The 18,439-nt window shown below is 42.8% G+C and overlaps 1 protein-coding gene across 1 annotated transcript in view; it reads left to right on the top strand.

Moving 5' to 3' along the window:
* Positions 1-16,328: 16,328 nt before the first annotated feature.
* The window catches only part of NSD1 (nuclear receptor binding SET domain protein 1), a 68,871-nt gene continuing 66,760 nt past the window's right edge, over positions 16,329-18,439 (top strand). Inside the window, exons 1-2 of the mRNA XM_070937151.1 lie at positions 16,329-16,398; positions 17,007-17,902. Coding sequence (XP_070793252.1) covers positions 17,027-17,902 — 876 coding nt within the window. The 5' untranslated portion in view covers positions 16,329-16,398; positions 17,007-17,026. The remainder of the gene's footprint in view (positions 16,399-17,006; positions 17,903-18,439) is intronic.

The following is an 18,439-nucleotide window of genomic DNA, read 5'->3' as shown; positions in this document are numbered from 1 at the left end:
TTAGGGACCATCAAGTGTGGTTTTTATTCCTAGGGATGGGTAAAGGCATACCATCTTGACCTATTTCTGGCAACATATCATATGCCTTTCAAGTGATTTATTTCATCCATTCATCCACTTTATCCATTGTCTTCCCCAAAACTTGCCAAGCATAATAATTTTTTTCACAATCATGCGCCTGAATTATTTGAATTTCTACTGGCTGATCATTACCTCAAGGGAGCCGTCAGTTTGGTTCAGGACCAATTTATTAGTTCTTCTTACTCTACATGGTTCATTACCAAATGTTCTGACCTAGGCTTCCTGATATAGTAAAAAGCACACAATTAATCCCAAAAACCCTTTTTAAAATTTTAACGGCTATGAATTCCTTTCATTCACAGCACGTGCTGAATCACCAAGAGTTTATAAATAGTCCAATAGAAGTCTGCCACAGTCCTTCAGATAAGGCTGGTAAACACCCACCTTTATCTTCTTTGACCCGCTGTCAAAGACCTAATTGGCAATTATCTTGGCAAGGCCACACGGAAACACAGAGTCAAAAACGGAGCTTCAAAGTACAAACCGACACCATCCACAATGTTGCTTCCTGCAAAGGCCCACCTGCCTTTGCTCTTCCTTTATGTCTTATGGGAAGGGCCAATCATCTTCAAGCCTTACTTCCGAGTCGTCCCTTTTGTTTTAACTGTTCTTGCCTTCTGGCAGCTCTGCACATGCGCGCACTAGGAACAGGCTCCCCCTGTTCCGATGTCCGACTCTGGAGGCTCTGGAGTCTGCACATAACTCCCAAATGGCCCTGGCCCCATCTCTGCCTCCGATGCAGAGCCCTTGTCCGAGCCTTCCCTAGACTCCAGGACCTGCCCATCTTCCTCCCCAGACTCCTCACTGTCCGACTCTGCTGCCAGCTCCGCAGGCTGCTGGCGGACCACAACACCAAATGCATAATTCTCAATGGCCAGTTTTTGCCTTTGAACCTTGTCACTGAAAACTACTGCTTTAATTATTCTGATTGTTTTTGTAATGTCCTTTATCCATTATGTATCTTAGTTTCTCATTGTCTTTGTCCTTCAGCACAATGTTTATCTGTTCTTCAGCCCAAAAAAACCAAAACTATCTACCATCTTTACACTTTCATTCTGCTGCTTTCCATGTCAGTAATAGCAGCAGCTTAAAGCTACCATTTCATTTTGATAATTCAGTTCTAGCTACCTTACTTGCATGCATTTTTGTGTGACAAGGATGCTAGAATTCTAAAAGCATTCTAGAATGCTAATGTACATTAGCTACAGCAAAACAAAGATTGAAATACTGAAAGAATTCAATTATCCTATATTTCACCAGAGGTGTCCCATTTATTTTATATCATCTTCCACTTGTGTTTACCTACCTGTGTTTAACTGTGCATACTTTGAGAGATGGAAGACCTCTCTAAAATGTGGGTTTTAAAGTTTAAAGTTATGTGAATTTCATACTCAGGATAAAGTATTCTCTACATGATTAAAATATGGATCAATTTCAAAACTTAAATTGTTTTCAGATTCATCAGATGTTTTAAACCACAAGAGAACAGAACAGAATAGAACTACAATCAGCAAACATCCTTCTAATTCCAAACCTAGAATAATAAAGGAAGAAGAGGTAAAAGTAGTATAAAGTGTTTGAAATATTGCTGAACTTGGGAGCAAAAAAAAGGGGGGCGGGGAGGAAAGGAAAGGATTGGACCAAACTCAAAACCAAAACCTTAAAACCTTGGAAAGAATCGACTCAGTTACCCATGTAATGGGATGTGGTCTTGTTTCTTTTGCAGGGTCAGTACCTCCTGAGTCCTGCCCCATCCCCAACATCCTGAGAATATTTTGAATGTTACAAACTTGCCCCACTCTTAGAATTCAACAATATAAACATTATTTTTTTTTTTTTACTTCTATAGTTGAATTTTCACACTTTATAAGATTTTGGACATACATTTTGGTTCATTGTGGGCCCTGGCTTATGATGATGCCCTGTTCCTAATAGATGAATTTTAAATAGAATCATTTTAATGGATCAATGGTTTCTGACTTGCCCAAGAGTAAGGGGTTACATGCTGAAAGGAACAGTGATTTGAACATGATTGACACATCTAAATCTTATTTATTATTATTATTATTCATATTTCTATGCCACCCACTCTCTGAGGACACTGGGCAGCTTATACCAAAGACAGTATACTAAATAGCATATTGCCCCCAATAATCTGGGTCCTCATTTTACCCACCTCGGAAGGATGGAAGGCTGAGTCAACCTTGAGCCGGTGAGATTTGATCCGCTGATCTGCTGAACTAGCAGTCAGCTGAAGTAGCTGCAGTACTGCACCCTAACCACTGCGCCACCTTGGCTCTTATAAAGTTCAAAACTTCAAAAGTTTAAGTACTTTTTTAAGTACTAAAAGTACTCATCAATATAAGATATGTGTTAGCAAAATTTACAATAGATGTAGGAATCAGAAAGAGGGGAAATATTGTTATGTATACTATATAATGTTTTAAAATTAATATGTAAAGGGAAGGATTAGAAGTTGAAGTTGACGACCAAGAAGTTGGACGACCAAGAGGAACAGGCAAGTTCCTCGAAAGGTCAGAGGCTGCTCTTCAAACCAGCGGCGGGGGTGGCGGCCATTGAAAAATGGCCACTCTGAAGCTGGGGCAACCAGACTAAGTTGTTTGTGCAGGAGCGGTGTCTGAAAGGAGTGCTGGTACCAGGTGAGTGATTGGCCAACTCACAGGTAAAAAAGAACATTTTTAACAACTTTAAAAGGTGTCCGGAGCAGAAATGAGCAGCTAATTGACACTTGGGAAAGTTAATGGAGGGAGAAGAACAAAGAGGAGGTTAAAATACTAAAGCCCAAAAACGAAAATTTTACAACTGGATTTAAAATTGGATTTGGAGAAATTAAAAATAATAAAAGAAAAAAAACCCAAGGGAAGATACTTTTTAGGTGGATTAAAATATTTTTGATAGTTTTGACATCTGAAGGAAAAGAACAAAGAGGAAGTTAAAATACTAAAGTCCAAGAAAGAAAATTGTTTATCTGGATTTAAAATTGAATTTGGAGAAACTAAACAAACAAAGAAATCCAAGGAAAATAACTCTTTATGTGGATTTAAAATATTCTTGACAGCTTGGATACTTAGTTGCCCTGAGAATATTGTGGATTTGAGAGAGACATCTGCTGGTGGAAAGTGAGTACTGCAATATTTGTGGGAAGACAAACAACAAACAAACAAGACAAACAACAACAAACAAGAAAAAACAACAGCTGTGACCATGATTTAATCTGGAAAATGTGAGAACTTTTAAGGAGTATCTGCTTTTCTGAACTGCTTGGTTTTGACTGTCAACAATTGTGGAAAATAACAAAGCTTTAATTTGGAGTAGATTGGGTAAATATTTGAATTGGATAACATTTGGAATTAAAAAGAGACTATATGGACTTTAGAATTTCAATTAAATATAAAGTAAAAGTGTTAACAATTTTTTAAATTGACAATATAGAGTTTTGGATGTGTGAAGAATTAATTGAGATGTTTAAAAATATGCGTAAATCACTAAAGGGTAATAAAAAGTTAGAAATTTTGCTGGAACTTACAGAGCAGGAAAAAGAGAGTATAAGTGAGGAGCAAGAAAATAATACTGAAAGAAAAAGAATTGAAAGCAAAAAGCAGTTAGATGATTTCACTGGGATTAACAGTGGCAAAAAAAGAGTGGATGGGGGGAATATTCCCCCCAAAAAAATCAAACAAAGGGAAAAGAAGGAACTAGTTGAAAGAGACTAGGAGAAAACTTGGGGAGAATTACTTGAGTAATATATTTAAAAGTGAGAAAAAGGATTCTAGAGAAAAGACATAATAAATATGTCTAAAAGAATGGGATAAAAGGAGGAAATTACTAAGAAGTGGAATTTTGGAGAGACCAAGAGAAAATGGCTAAAGAGGGGAAGAATAGTGGAAAGGAGGAGGGGAATTAAGGTATATATTAGTAGATTTAAGGGAATTGTATTAATATTATTAATTGTGGAAGTCAATTAAGTTAAAGGATTTTAATGTAAGAAGTCAATATGATGATGTATATTGCATATAGTAAAACAGAATAGCAGATGAAATATGAAATGGTAATTGGGTTTAATTATGAAGACAAGTTAAATTAATAGACAAAATTGAAATGTTAAAAAGTGGGATGGGGATTTTCAAAAACATATGCTGTAAATGAAGAAATAAGATAATTAATTGATGTTATTGTATGAAATTAGGAATCAAGGGTGGATAGTGATACGGTTTATGTATTATGTATTAAGAAGATAGTAAGATAAGATGAGGATAGCTAATTAAGTTAAAGGGTTTTAATATAAGAATTGAACATGATGACATATATTGTGTGTAGTTGAAAAGTGGGAAATTTTGAGAAATATATTTAGCAAATGGAGAAATAAGACAATTAATTGATGTTATTGTAAGAAATTAGGAGTTAAAGGGCAGATAGTGATACGGTTGATGTATTATGTATTAAGAAGAGATTAAGATAAGATAAAAAAGTATGGAAAGAATATTATGGCCAAAATTGGAAATATGTAAAATGTTTTTTTGGGGAAAAAAAAGAGATGAAATAACAAGACACGGTGAAAAATGATGGATTTGTGATAAAGACTTATATAAAAAGGATGAATATGGAAAAGGTGATGTATAAGATGTGACCCGGTCAACACTCTGTTCATAAAGTATGTATAATGAAAGAAAATTTTTAATACTTGTTTACAAAAAAAAAATGTTCCACATTTAACACTGTGAAAGAAAAGTTTCTTGCCAGCTGATCTTGATTGCTGCTGAGAAAATGTGTATAGAAAATGCATTCCATACACAAGGACTTCTTTACCAAAAACAGGTGCCATATTTTAAAAATCTATGAACTATGTTCTTACACTTCTACCTTTGTATTTTCTTTAAGATACACATTGTAACTCAAATTAATTACAAATGTAAAAAGTCTATATAAAAAAGAACCATGCTATTGATGACTCTGTAATATAATTTCAGGATATTTTCAATGCACAATTTCTTAAAGATATGTGAACATTTGATGTATGAGTCTTTATATCTTAATACTTGAAAAAACCAATAATTGTGTTTCCAAATCCTTTTAAAATTTGCAGCAAATTGCATCTTGTAATCTAATTTCTTTTGAATTTAGATTTTAAACTTTTTACTAGTTACAAATAGATGAAAATAAACAAGGGCTAAATTCAGCCATTTAGATCAAACTGGTTTAATTTCAAATATTAAATTATTATTATTTCTATGTTATCATCTTTATTATAGTCTTTTATAGAGAAGCCAGTCAGTGATTCTTAATGTATTTTATATATTTTTGAAGCTTTTGACTGATAAAAATTCTTTCTATTCACAGGAAATATTTATTTATTTATTTATTTATTTATTTATTTATTTATTTATTTATTTATTTATTTATTAATTATTTAAATTTATATACCGCCCTTCTCCCGAAGGACTCAGGGCGGTGAACAGCCAAAATTAAAATACATACAATATAAAATTTAAAATAATTTAAAAGCAGAATTAAATCGAATTGGCTTCCCAAAAATTAAAACCCATTACCCTTAAAATAACCCATTAAAATTTTAAGCCAGCCCAGCTTGCTGAAATAGGAAGGTCTTCAAAGCTCGACGGAAGGTCCGGAGGTCCGGGATTAGTCGTATTCCTGGGGGTAGCTCGTTCCAGAGGGCGGGTGCCCCCACAGAGAAGGCTCTCCCCCTGGGGGTCATCAGTTGATATTGCTTGACCGACGGCACCCTGAGGAGGCCCTCTCTGTGGGACCGAGTTGGCCAGTGGGAGGTTATCAGTGGCAGAAGGTGGTCTCGTAAATAACCGGGCCCTAAGCCATGGAGCGCTTTAAAGGTGAGAACCAATACCTTGAAGCGCACCCGGAAGATCACTGGAAGCCAGTGCAGCTCGCACCGGCAAGGTGTCACATGGGAGCGCCATGTCGCCCCCATAATTACCCGTGCGGCCGCATTCTGGACCAGCTGGAGCTTCCGAGTGCTTCTCAAGGGGAGCCCCATGTAGAGAGCATTGCAGTAGTCCAGGTGAGAGGTGACGAGGGCATGAGTGACCGTGCATAGGGAGTCCCGATCCAGAAAGGGACGCAACTGTCGTATCAGGCAAACCTGATAGAAAGCCCCCTTTAACAAAAAGGAACTCAACAGGACTGCCCACTCACTATTGCTTCATGTATTAGTTATTGGACCGTTAATGATAGATTTAAAAACTAAAGAGAAAATCAAAGGAATATAAATGAGAGAAATTTTTTTTTGCTGAGATTTATTTGCACATTGCACAATTCAAAAATTATATAATTTCAGGGGTTTTAGAATCTTAGCAATAAAGGAGAATATTTGTAGTTCCGGATTGAAATGAAGGTTCCCTGGTGCTCTCTGAGCTTGATGATATTCTTGCAGATATTTCATTACCCAAATTAAGAAACATCAACAATGCTAGTGCTAGCACTGATGATGTTACCAACTTTGGGTAATGAAACAACTGCAAGAAAACAACCAAGCTCAGAGACCACCAAAGACCCCTCATTTAGAACCTTAAGAAAACATCCTTTCCTTGTGCCAGCTTCTGTCTCTTCTCTTCTCTTCTCTTCTCTTCTCTTCTCTTCTCTTCTCTTCTCTTCTCTTCTCTTCTCTTCTCTTCTCTTCTCCTCTCCCCTCCCCTCCCCTCCCCTCCCCTCCTCTCCTCTCTCTCCTTCCCTCCCTCTAGGGGTGGGTTCTACTTACCTTTACTACCGGTTTGTAGCGGGGCCACGCACACGCACGCTCTTCTGCGCATGCGCAGAAGCGTTTTGATGACATCGGGGTCGGTGGGTGGAGCCTCCTGCCAGTTTTACTACTGGTTCTATAGAACCGGTGCGAACTGGGGGCAACCCACCACTGCCTCCCTCCCCCCTCTCGTTATTCTTAACTTTGTTCCCTCATTTTACTGCCCTAGATTCTAGGGCAGACTTCTCTTCCTGTTTGCATTCTGCTGGAAGTTAAACCACAACAAATCTTCTTCTTATTTCCATCATTGCTATCTCTCTGGACTAACTAAAAACAACATAAATAACATAAAAATGTCCTGTTCCAATTTTGAACATTAGGGAGTTAGTTTTACTAACAATAGTTTTCCACTTTAAAATTTTCAGAGATCTTTTCATAAACGATCCCATCACTCACAAACTGGCAGAGAAAAGGGGTTACGCTGTACTGGCTGCTGGCTGCTTTCAAGTATTGCTCTAGTAAAAGGTGATTAGGAGAGGCTGCCATCAGACAGGTTGAACCACCTGATGCATCCCTAACCTGTGCAGTTGGTGAATCCTTAGCTCTTCTTCCAAAGAAAGCTAGTCCCATCAGCCTAGCTCCAGGAAAAACAAAAAGGAAGGTGGCTTGGATTTTCCTATCCAAAGCCTACAACTGCAGAACTTATCAAAACCTTGTAAAAGCTGTACAATTATTTAGTCTTGCGTGTAGCAAAAATTATAAAAAGAGATTTCATTTTAACCCAATTAAGCTAAAATTACTAAATGTAAAAAGGTATTTATTGGAAATGTAAAATACAGATAGACTCTGTCATCTGGTTTACTGCAGTTGCATTTATCCACCATATATATAATAACATTATCTATATAAAACATTATTCATGGTAAAGAGTTTTGAATATCTAGTTTTTAATCACATGGTTCTGATCCTTTTGCATATGCACACGTATTCAGTGGCCTCCACTGACCTTACCCCACCCCACCCCCAGTTCTCTTACACTGAAGGCCTCATTATCCAGACTTCCATTATCTGTGATACATTCCACTGCAATGTAATTCTGGCAAATGCCAAGGTCTGCACGTATAGGTAAAAAAGCGAAAGGGTAAAGTGAAATATTCATTCTGCCTTTCTTTCGATTGTTTTTACAGGTAAGTGCCAAAATGCCTATAACCTTGACACACATTTTTCCAAACATTATATACTTTCATATATGAATGGCTGTAAAAATATGGGCATGAGGATTCCCTATATGAATTTTTACATTCTTGTTTTGCAAGAAAAACTAGAACTATCAGGAAAAGAGTTGAATGAATCTGATTTTTGGAGAACATACTATACATACTATATACATGTACATACTATATACATGTACATACTATATATACTATATCTATACTGTACACATATTGTCTGTAAGCTAGTTTGGCATATTGGAGAGGCAGTTTGGTCTAGTGGTTAAGGCAATAGGATAGAAATCAGGAGGGTGTGAGTTGTAAGGCATGAAACTGACTGGGTGATTTCTCAGCCCAACTCACCTCATAGGGATGTTGTGAAAAAAAATAGGAGGAAGAAGTATGCATGCTGCCTTAAGTTATTTATAAAATAATAAAAGTAGGATAAAAAAAAAATAGGCATCAAGCAAGAAACTGGGAAACCCTGAGTTCTACTCCCACCTTAAGCATGAAGCCAGCTGAGTGATCTTGGTCAACCATTCTCTCTCAGCCCTAGAAAATAGGCAATGGCAAACCACTTCTGAAATCTTGCCAAGAAAATTACAGAATCCTGCCCAGGCAATCACCAGGCCTGACTTGAAGATAACACACCCACGTACAAACAAACACAGACACACATACATGCATAGTAGTTCTTAAAGCAGGATGCTACACAGATTTCTAAGAGACAGTTCTAGCTTTACTTTTTACCTTTATAACTATTATTTTACAAAGTGTGTTTTAGAGCCTTTTAAAAATCAGACAAAGAAGCCAATCTCAAATCAATAGAAAATGTGTTCCAGAGACTTGGGAAGTTAATTTCCATTTCTGAATGTAGGAATTGGTGACTCACATAATATTCTTCTACTAATCAGAAATCAGGCTAGGTTTCTGATATCAAGGAATAACACCCACCTTCCTTCCTTCCTTCCTTCCTTCCTTCCTTCCTTCCTTCCTTCCTTCCTTCCTTCCTTCCTTCCTTCCTGTTTACAATCTATCATGTAAAACACAACTCTGGACAGTTCATAACAGCAAAACTAAAACCCAAGCATCTGACCTATCACCCCCAATTCCATCAGTCCATACAATCCTCAGGCTCCTTACTTTATTGAGTTCCTAGGGGAAAGCCAGCTTTTTATAGCTTTCTGGAAGACCAAAAGGATGAGGTGCTGCTGGATCTCAGGGGAGGGTGTTGCATAGGGCAGGGGATGCTACAGAAAAGACATGCTTCCTAAGTCCTATTAGATAGTAACAGTTCAGGGATGGGACCTGGTATATACCCACCTTATGTGGAGCAGGAAGACCATGTCAGAGAGAGGTGGTCTCTCAAACAAACCTGACCCCATGCAATGTAGGGCTTATAAAGCTAATAGCCAGCACCTGGGGAAAAACTGAGAACCAGCACACAGCAATGATGTAACATGGGCAAACCAAGGGACATCCAGCACTGTGCAAGCTGCCATGTCCTGGACCAGTTGTAACTTCCAGGCAGTCTTCAAGGGCAGCCCCTTGTAAAGTTCAAGGCAATGGTCTAACCAGTAATGACCAAGGAGTGAGAGACCATGAGTAAGCCTTCTAGTCCAAAAATGGACACAATTGGTGGACAATACATTTGTGCAAAGATCTCTTTAGCCAGAGCTGCCACCTGCTCTTCAAGCAGGAGCTGCAAGATGGGAGGGACTTCCGAATTGTGTACCAGCTCTGTTTGAGGAAAGTCTAGCTGAGGTGTGAAAGGTAAACACATCGCCAGACCCTGAATAGGAGCAAAAACCAAAGCTACTTTATCTTGCTAGGGTAGAGTTAAAGTTAGTTCCTCCCCATCCAGTCCCTCATAGTCTCAGGGCACCAGGCCAGCAGTAAAACAATGTCAATGGCCAGATCAAGGGTGGATGAATATAATTGCGTATCTTCACATCCTGATGATACTGTAAACTGTTCCATCAAAGAACCTCATCCAGCAGTTTCATATAAAGGTTAGAGGAGAAACGAGAGGCCCAAGACCTGAAGCACCCCACTTTGCAGGGGCCTAGGGCTTAATCAATCCCCACCCCCAATGCTGACTGAAATTGGCCAGTGAAAAAGGGGAAGAACTACTGCAAAACGATGTCTCCTTCTCTCAGTCCCTGAAGCTGGGTGAGAAGAACGCCATGGCTGATGGCATCAAAAGCTGAAGAGAGATCTGGGAAGACCAGAATGGTCCACATTATGACTTTGGGACTGATGAATAACCAGTAGAATTATTGCCTACCCATATTCCTATGTTTCAAGCATCTTCCTTGAAACTCTTTAACATTATCAAGCCGACACTGAGCTAGTCACGTGAACACAATTTCCCCAAGTGAGAGTTGGGGAACTGAAAATGCAATACAATTTACACACCCTGGCTCTATGGTAGCTTAGGCAGAAAAATGAAAATGAAGAAAGAGCCCAAAGCTCTTTCTAAAGACGTTCCAAATTATTTTGTTCTGTTTACATTCCATATTCCTATTCAAGATTGCTAACCAATGAACAAAAAAGAGATTCCAAAACTAAAAACACGTTAACATGAATTTTAATTTAATATTAAAAGCCTGGTGAAAAAGAAGCCTCTTTACATATTTTTAAAATGCTGATAGTGGTTAGCATAATTTCTGAGGAAGTATATTTCACCGGTTGGGTAATGCAGAAGGGCTTCTCCCCATTAGAAGGCCTCTGACAGCAGGAACTCCTTCAGAAAGACTTCTGCAGTTCTTAGCTCCTGGGCAGGACACTAATAAACTCTCCTGAGCCTTAAGCCATAACCAGTGCAGATCATCTACTACAGAGATTGTGTTATCCAATATATTACAAACATCCCATAGTTTGGTCTACATTTAGAAACATTAAGAGAAAGGCAATAAAGTTTCCATCAGAACTGCTCCAGAATACATTGTTTCAGATAATTTACTTAAGTTTATTGAGAAATTTAAAAAATAATTTCCCTCTTATATTTCAATTGGAATATGTTATATTATTACACATGTACTATATCAGTCAGGCTGCAGATTCCCAACTACCAACTGACAAAAATTTATGTTCTTTTGGGAAAGATGGGTCCAAAAATGATGGACTGTTATTTCTGTAAAACAAGAGAAAGGTCAATTCGAGTTGGAAGGAAATGCATGTCTATGTATGCCGCCCTGAGTCTCCGGAGAAAGGTGGCATATAAATTGAACTAATAAATAAATAATAAATCTAAGACCTGCAGGCAAAAGGAACTGTAGACAAGATTTTGGAGGTGGGAATTTGAAGTGGATAAAGATGCTGGAACCTACTCCCAGGAAGCTGGAGGTAGCCATGGTTGAGGCAGTGGTGAAATGCTACCGGTTCGCACTGGTTCAGGAGAACTAGAAGTGATAAAAAACTACTGGTTCAGGCAAACTGGTAGTTTAAAAAAAAACTACCGGTTCCTGCTAACAGGTATTTCTGACAATCAGCTGTGCCGCACAATTTAAAATCTCTAGAAAGCAGGAAATCCTGCTCCTCACTGTTCTACTTACCTTCCTAAGCCTTTTTCCACATGCCGTGCACGTTTGGCATATACTGCACATGTGCGCAGCATGTGTTTGGCACACAGTGCGCTTGTGTGGGCAGCATGTGTTGGTGTGCAGTGCACGTGCGCTATGTGCATTTGGCGCATACCGCACATGCGCGGGCAGCGAACTGGTGGCAAACCAGGAAAGATTTCACCACTGGGTTGAGGCCTAAACACAAAGGTACAAGAGTCGGGTTAGCTGAAGGAAGTATTTGCTGAAACAATATTTTTACTGTCTTTGCACAGTATGGAAAATTGAATTCAAGGCAACAACTTTGAGGTTCAATCAGGGGTGAAATCCAGCAGGTTCTGACAGGTTCTGGAGAACTGGTAGTGGAAATTTTGAGTAGTTTGGAGAACCGGCAAATACCACCTCTGGCTGGCCCCAGAGTGGGGTGGGAATGGAGATTTTGCAGTATCCTTCCCCTGCCATGCCCACCAAGTCACACCCACCAAGACACACCCACCAAGACACACCACGCCCACCAAGTCATGCCCACAGAACCAGTAGTAAAAAATTTTGGATTTCATCACTGGGTTCAAAGAATGCAGGCAACTGACTGTCCATGGTTAAAAGAACGATAGCCAGCACACCTATTGCTGTTCTCCTATGGGAGAACAGGTAGAAAAAGAGAAGCCGAGAGAAGAAAATCAAACTGTAGAAAGAAGAAGTGAAGGAAAAGAGACAGTGAAAATCCCAGGCAGAGAAAGGAGAAACATCAGCTTGTTGATATGCTTGTGTGTTTTATTAACTTAGCCTTTGTGATTGTTCTGTTGTATTAAAGGGGGAATTGTGTTGAATTGTGGATAACTCAGTCCTAATATTCCTGACTATTGCTGGTCATAATGCTGAGCCTGCTGGGTTTTGTGGAGGACAACATCTAAAAAGGAACCTCCAATCTCCCCCCCCTCCTTTTCTTTCCCCCTTTCCTTAGGCAGCTTGACTGGGAATAATCAGGATCACCTTTGATCGCCTGTCCCAGATGTGCAAAGTGAATCTGAACTACAACCGACAAAGTGATCCTATTCAGTTATTCTAGATACTCATGGATGAACCAGGTTTCTCTAAAGACAGTGATCACTGGAGAACTGCAAATGTTCCTAACTTCTATCTCCTGTTTAAAAGGACTATTTTCAACTTGGGAATGGTTTTGTTTGCATGATACATCAGGTACAACTGTGACAACCGAGTTTTAATCAAGCACCTTCTTTGAACTTACAAAAATTCACAAATTATCCTTAGACCATGATTATAAAGAGTTTGGTCTAGTGGTTAAAACACCAGACTGGAATGTCGGAGACTACGAGTTCAGGTCTCACCTTAGCCATGAAAGCCAGTTGGATGTTTTTGAGCCAGTCTCTCCCAGCTCATCCCACCTCACGGGGTTTTTGTTGTGGGGGAAAATAGGAGGAAGGAATGTGGTATGTGTTCACTGCCTTGAGTTATTTGTAAAAACAATAAAGATGCGATACAAATAAAATAAATAAACCATGGGTAAGCATGTAAATAAACAAGGCCTATGTAAATCAGTCTAAGCATTCAAATGCATAAGTATTATTATTACAGTGCCAGGTAAAAAAAACAAATTGTGTATGCCACTTTTACTTCACAGACTGGGGGGAAAAGTGATAGCTCTTTTTATTCTATGTGGCCCATTCTTTCCCAATTTCTTGCTCTCCAGATACCAATTTCAATTACACTCTTCAGAATCCGGTTCAGGACGGCTTGTAATCAGTATCCACTTCAGAGAACAATACTGTCAATTTCTATTTCATACAGGAATATTTGTGGAAGAGGGGGATTAAAATGTTTTTTTTTTAAAATTTAGATCAGTTTGCATTCTGGCCAAAAATACGTAACTGGAAAGAGTGGTCAGTATACTACTGGTATTAAAAAATTACAAAACTCCCTTAATCAGATCATTAGTTTCTTTAGACCAATTTCCTGGATCTGGGTACATCTTCTGCTGATCCAAACTTTATTGGGGCTGCAACTTTCCAAATTATAGTTGGTGAGGCATTCTTTGCACTGCAGCTCCGATGTTTCTGGGGGGAGTCAGGTTAGAGAAGACTGACCTGGACCCCACTAGGGCACATTCTAGCTTGGAACCATCATTTGTCTATTCTGAGGCCTCAGCAGCTGCAGTTTAAACAAAATGATGCTCCGTAATGACAAAAGTAGGAAAATATCCTCTTTTAGAACTTTATTTGTGCCAAGGTTCCATGCATAAGTTCCATCTGAGATGGTAGTTTCAGAATAAAAGTTTTTGTGTGTGATTTGCCCAGGCTTGTTCAAATTCTCAGTGGCAAAGTTAAATCTGTTGGTGCAATCTGCGCTGTGCTTCGCTTTTAGCGTGGGTATTTTAAAAAGCCCGATCCAAGATGTCGGAATGTAGCAAGTTAGTCCACTGTAGGTATACCCCATCTCCCCATGCCAGCCTATCCTTGAATGGCAACTCCCCCACACAAGAGTTTTTCCTCTGGAAAACTAGCACGAAGAGCAAGCCAGCTCTTTCACGCCAGCAAAGAGCAGGAGGCTGGGAGATGGCCTTGGACACAACTACCTCCCCTCTTTGCTTGACTAGGGCTTGCTTCTGCCTGCTCACCCTCAGCAAGGGAGGAGAATTTCGCTGAAGCCGATTCTATTTAAATATATAAATAAACATATCAAATACAAATAAGGATTAATAAGAAACCGGAGGTCCCGGTTCTCTCTTCGGCAAGGCTGCTTGCTCCCTGAGGACGAAATTCGCCGGCGAGGATTTCAGGTAGACGGAACGAACCAATTCACCCCTCCCGCTTCAACCCGTCTGGAGGGGCTTGGGAGCCGCACGGGGGCTGCCAAGAGTGTGTCTGCGTTGAGTGCGAGTGCCCTGGGAAGGTTTGGCTCGGCTTGGCTCGCAACTCCCAATGGCTGCTGTACAAAGCAGGTGGGGGGGGGATGCCGGGCGGGGGCGACTGCATTCTGCTCCCAGGCGAAGCCGGAGCTGCACGCGGAAACGGGAAGGGAGAACCACACGGTCAAGGCCCGCCGCTCTTGACCGATGTCAAGGAGCTGAAGCGGGTACGAAGGAGCGGAGAAGCCGGAGCCTGGGTAACTCTGGGCCGTCGTTCGGGGGCTGCACCGCACCACCTCCCGCCGGAGTTGGGGATTCGGCTGTGGTGGCTACGCTGCGGTTGGTCCCCTGCGAGGCTTCCCGGCCCCCCTTGCCCCACATAAAGACGAAGCAGCGCTGCCCAAGGCAACAGGCACGCGACGTTCTCGCTGGCCCCGGAGACCAGCTGCGGCAGCGGGGGTGGCCCTCTCAGCGCCCGCAGCGGTAGAGCGGGCTTCTCTCCCCAAAGTCAGGCGGGAGAAGCTTCATCCAATCTGTGGGGAGGAAGAAGGACAGCACCCAACCTCACTGCTGGGCAAGCCATTGGCTGGGGAGTGGATCTCTCTCCCCCCCCCGAGGGTTTGGGGAGCGGCCTGGTTTCGTTCTGTAGAGGAGATCCTAGCCTCGTCTTCCTCTGCCGCCCCACGGTTCTCGGGGGCAGTGTGGCCCTGCTCTCGTCTCTCTGGTGCAGAAGAATAGAATCTGGCCCCCTTTAGAATTTGGCGGGGGCCAAAAGGCAGCCAGATCTCTCGCCACAGCCCAGCCGTTTATTTAAGGAGAGACGGCTCCCCTCCCTTAATCGGCGAAGGAGGTGGGGCGGGGGTAGAAAGAAAAGAATAGCGACGGAGCTTTTCTTCACTCGCCACCCCATTGTTGGCCGCGAAGAGGGAACAAGTTGACCTGCTCAATTTCCCTCATTGTTTGGGCGCGAATATGGGGGCGGCCTGGCTACGTCCTGCTCCTAAACTCCGGGGCAGAAAGCCCACCCGGTTTTCCTCTCCCCCTCCCCCTCTTGAAGCGGAATAGGTTTAAGAGGTCGGCCAGGCGCCCTGGTCAACCCCAGGGATGTGGCGAAGGACAGCTCAGACTCAGCGGCACCACGTGCACCGGAGAGAACCCCGGGACGGCACTAAGCCCGGTTGGCTGGTGGTCACGGGGCGTCAGGAGGACTCTCCCCTCCCCTTATTTCAGGCTGGCAAGGAAAGCGGCGGCTGCCCAGCGGGTGGGTGGACGAGCTGAACAGCCACCATCTTTGCTCGCTCGTGCTCTCTCCCGCACCGCTTGGCGGGGGAGCTAGCAAAGGCCTGGCCTCGCAGGCGGCGCCCTGCCTGGGGTGGCTTGGTACGAAACGACTTGTTTAGGCTGCGTGGAAGGACGGGTGCTGGCGCTGGCCGCGAGATAGGCTGGGCTTGTCCAGCGCGGGCAGAGAGGAGAGCTTCGGCGCCATGTGCAGTGGGAAGGAAGGGAGGGAGGCCGAGGTTAGGCCGGGCAGAATTGCTCGCTCACAACCAGCCCTCGGGAGCAGGCTATGGAGGTAGTCAGTGGAAGGAGCAAGAGGTGGGGCAGGAGGGGCTGCAGCAGTGAGCACTAGGGGGCAGCGACAAGCACACAGGGCCGTGTGGTGCCCAAAGGGGACAGGAGCGGGTGCGCCCGCTCTGATTGGACAGCGCCGCGTTTGCAGCTGCTGAACCCCAAGAGTCAGTCAGGGGGCGCGCGCGAGCGCGCACGGGGGACAGCAGTAGCGGCGGCGGGGGCGCGCCTGCGGCGGGGGCGCGCCTGAGCGGAAAAGAGCGAGCGAGCTAAGCGCAAGAGGCCGGCAGGCTGCTGTGCTGGAGTCGGAGCGGGTAGGGGCCGGAGGAGCCAAGTCGGCTCTTCGTTTTGGCCCCGCACTGAGGGAGGGGGCAGGTAAATTTCAGGAACGACTTCCCCGTTCTCCAAAAAGGCTTTAAAGCGTTTTCTTCAGCCAAATTCCATCCGGACATGGCAAGGGCGCTGCAGCCCACTCCAGATGGGCCTTTGCAAAGGGGAGGGGGGGAAATCCTTGCTAGCTTCTGTCGGGCCTAGTAGGGAAGCCGGGCGGTAGGAAAAGGAGGAGGGATGAAAAGTCCAGAAGCCTTTGCTAAACCGTTCACTGTGTAGCAGCTGGAGCTTTCGGGGAGGTGGGGGGAGTGCGGCAAGGCCAGGCCGGGCCTGCTCTGCTCTGCTCTGCTCTGCTCTGCGGTGCTCCCGGCAAGCAACAGCAGGATGGATGCTGCCCTTGTTTTGAAGGCAACGTCAGATTGTGGCGATTAGGAGGCAACGTTGCTGGAAGTGGAGAGTCGGGGGAAGGAGCCCGCACCCGGCTTGTTAGACGTTCTGCGGCCTCCGGGCCAGAACAGAAGGCGGCTGTTGGGCCTCTGCCGCGGTAGCGGCCGCCGAGAAAAGGAGGAGGAGCAGGAGGAATGGCTGCCATTTTGGAGAACAAGGCCATGGAGGGCTTGGCTGACCCCATTGTTGCTGTGTTTACTTCACAGGTTGATGCCCGCCTCACAGAATGGATCAGGCCTGCGAAGTGAGCAGGAGGGGCTGCCTGCTCTCTTTCGCCACTCCCTTGGGGCTAGACGCGCTGGAGGAGGACGGGGACAGCAACCCCTACGTGGGGGAGGGTCGGAGCGGTAGCCCCGAGCTTCCTAATGGGTGCTCCGTGGGGGTTCCTCCAGCAGCGTCCGAGGCTGCATTCGGCCAAGACCCTTATATCCCACTGCGGAAGCTGCAGGATTTGGCCTCCATGGGCAATGCTGAATATTTCAATGGCTCAAAAGATGGCTCTGATTCCTTGCAGGAGCTGGAAATGAACGACTCCAGCCGGGACTCCCTGGAGCTTTGCAGTTCGTCGTTGTCGTTAGATGGCTCCAGAGACTACCCTCTGCAGGATTCTGCCAGGATTCTGGATTTTGACTCTTTTTCTTCATCCGAGGAAGACAAGGAGGTGGATTCAGAAGCCTCATTCATCACATCTGAGGAAAACCCAGAGGAAGAAATTCACTTGAGGATGGAAAATAGAGCTACACCTACCTGCAGTAAGGAAACCGACTCTGAAAACAGGGCAGACCTCCATCTAGGAGACTGTATAGAAATTAGACCCAATGAGACTATTTCTGCCCTCTTATCGACCCCAGTTTCTTCTCCAGAGCATGTACAAAATAATTCTTACCAAGAGTCTGCTATAGGGAGCAGGACTGAGAAAACTGATCTACCCTCAATGCCTTATTTACCCGGAGATGCTGATCTGAGAAAAGAAAACCAATTCAGTCTCATGAAAGTATCTGAAAAGGAAGATCCAAATCCGACTCCTATCACCTTAGAAAACTTGATAGAAAGGCTTGAATCTTCAATTACTGCAAATCCACCAACTTCAGGATTACCATCTGTAAGCAGCCTTGGGGTACCAAATAAGTTTTCTGGAAATTTATTTTACTGTGGCCACCTGCTGCTGTAGAGAAGCACAAATAGAGGGGAGGAAAGTCAGTCAGTTATGGGGCAGCCTTCTGCAACCTGGTGCCCTTCAGATAGTCTTGTTCTTAGAACCATTAACTGTCTGAACTAGGATGCTAAAATTTAATTCATCTGGAAGACATTATGCTGAAGAAAGTTGTGGGGCAGATTTTTCCATATATCTGTTTATGTGTTTCAGATGAAAATTGAAATGGGAATGATTTAGTGAAGTGAATAATACAAATTTAGCTTATTCTGCTTGGCGCATAATCATCAAAGTTGGTATATTGAAAAGTAACTTATTACAGAAGCAGGATTGAATCATTTTTTTTTCTTTTATAGGAATTTACATCTTTTCTTCTTATTGACAACCATTTGGCAGAATTGGGATGTGATATTTTATTGATTATTTAAAAAAAATTATTACTTTAATTATTTTTTTAAAAAAGTTTCATTTACAACATTTTCTTCT

This window comes from Pituophis catenifer, unplaced genomic scaffold (genome assembly GCF_029215685.1).
Source record: "Pituophis catenifer annectens isolate HBS135680 unplaced genomic scaffold, rPitCat1.0.hap2 SCAF_2, whole genome shotgun sequence".
Lineage (NCBI taxonomy): Eukaryota > Metazoa > Chordata > Lepidosauria > Squamata > Colubridae > Pituophis > Pituophis catenifer.
The sequence above is the reverse complement of the archived record's forward strand: the minus strand, read 5'-3'. Positions and strand labels throughout refer to the sequence as shown.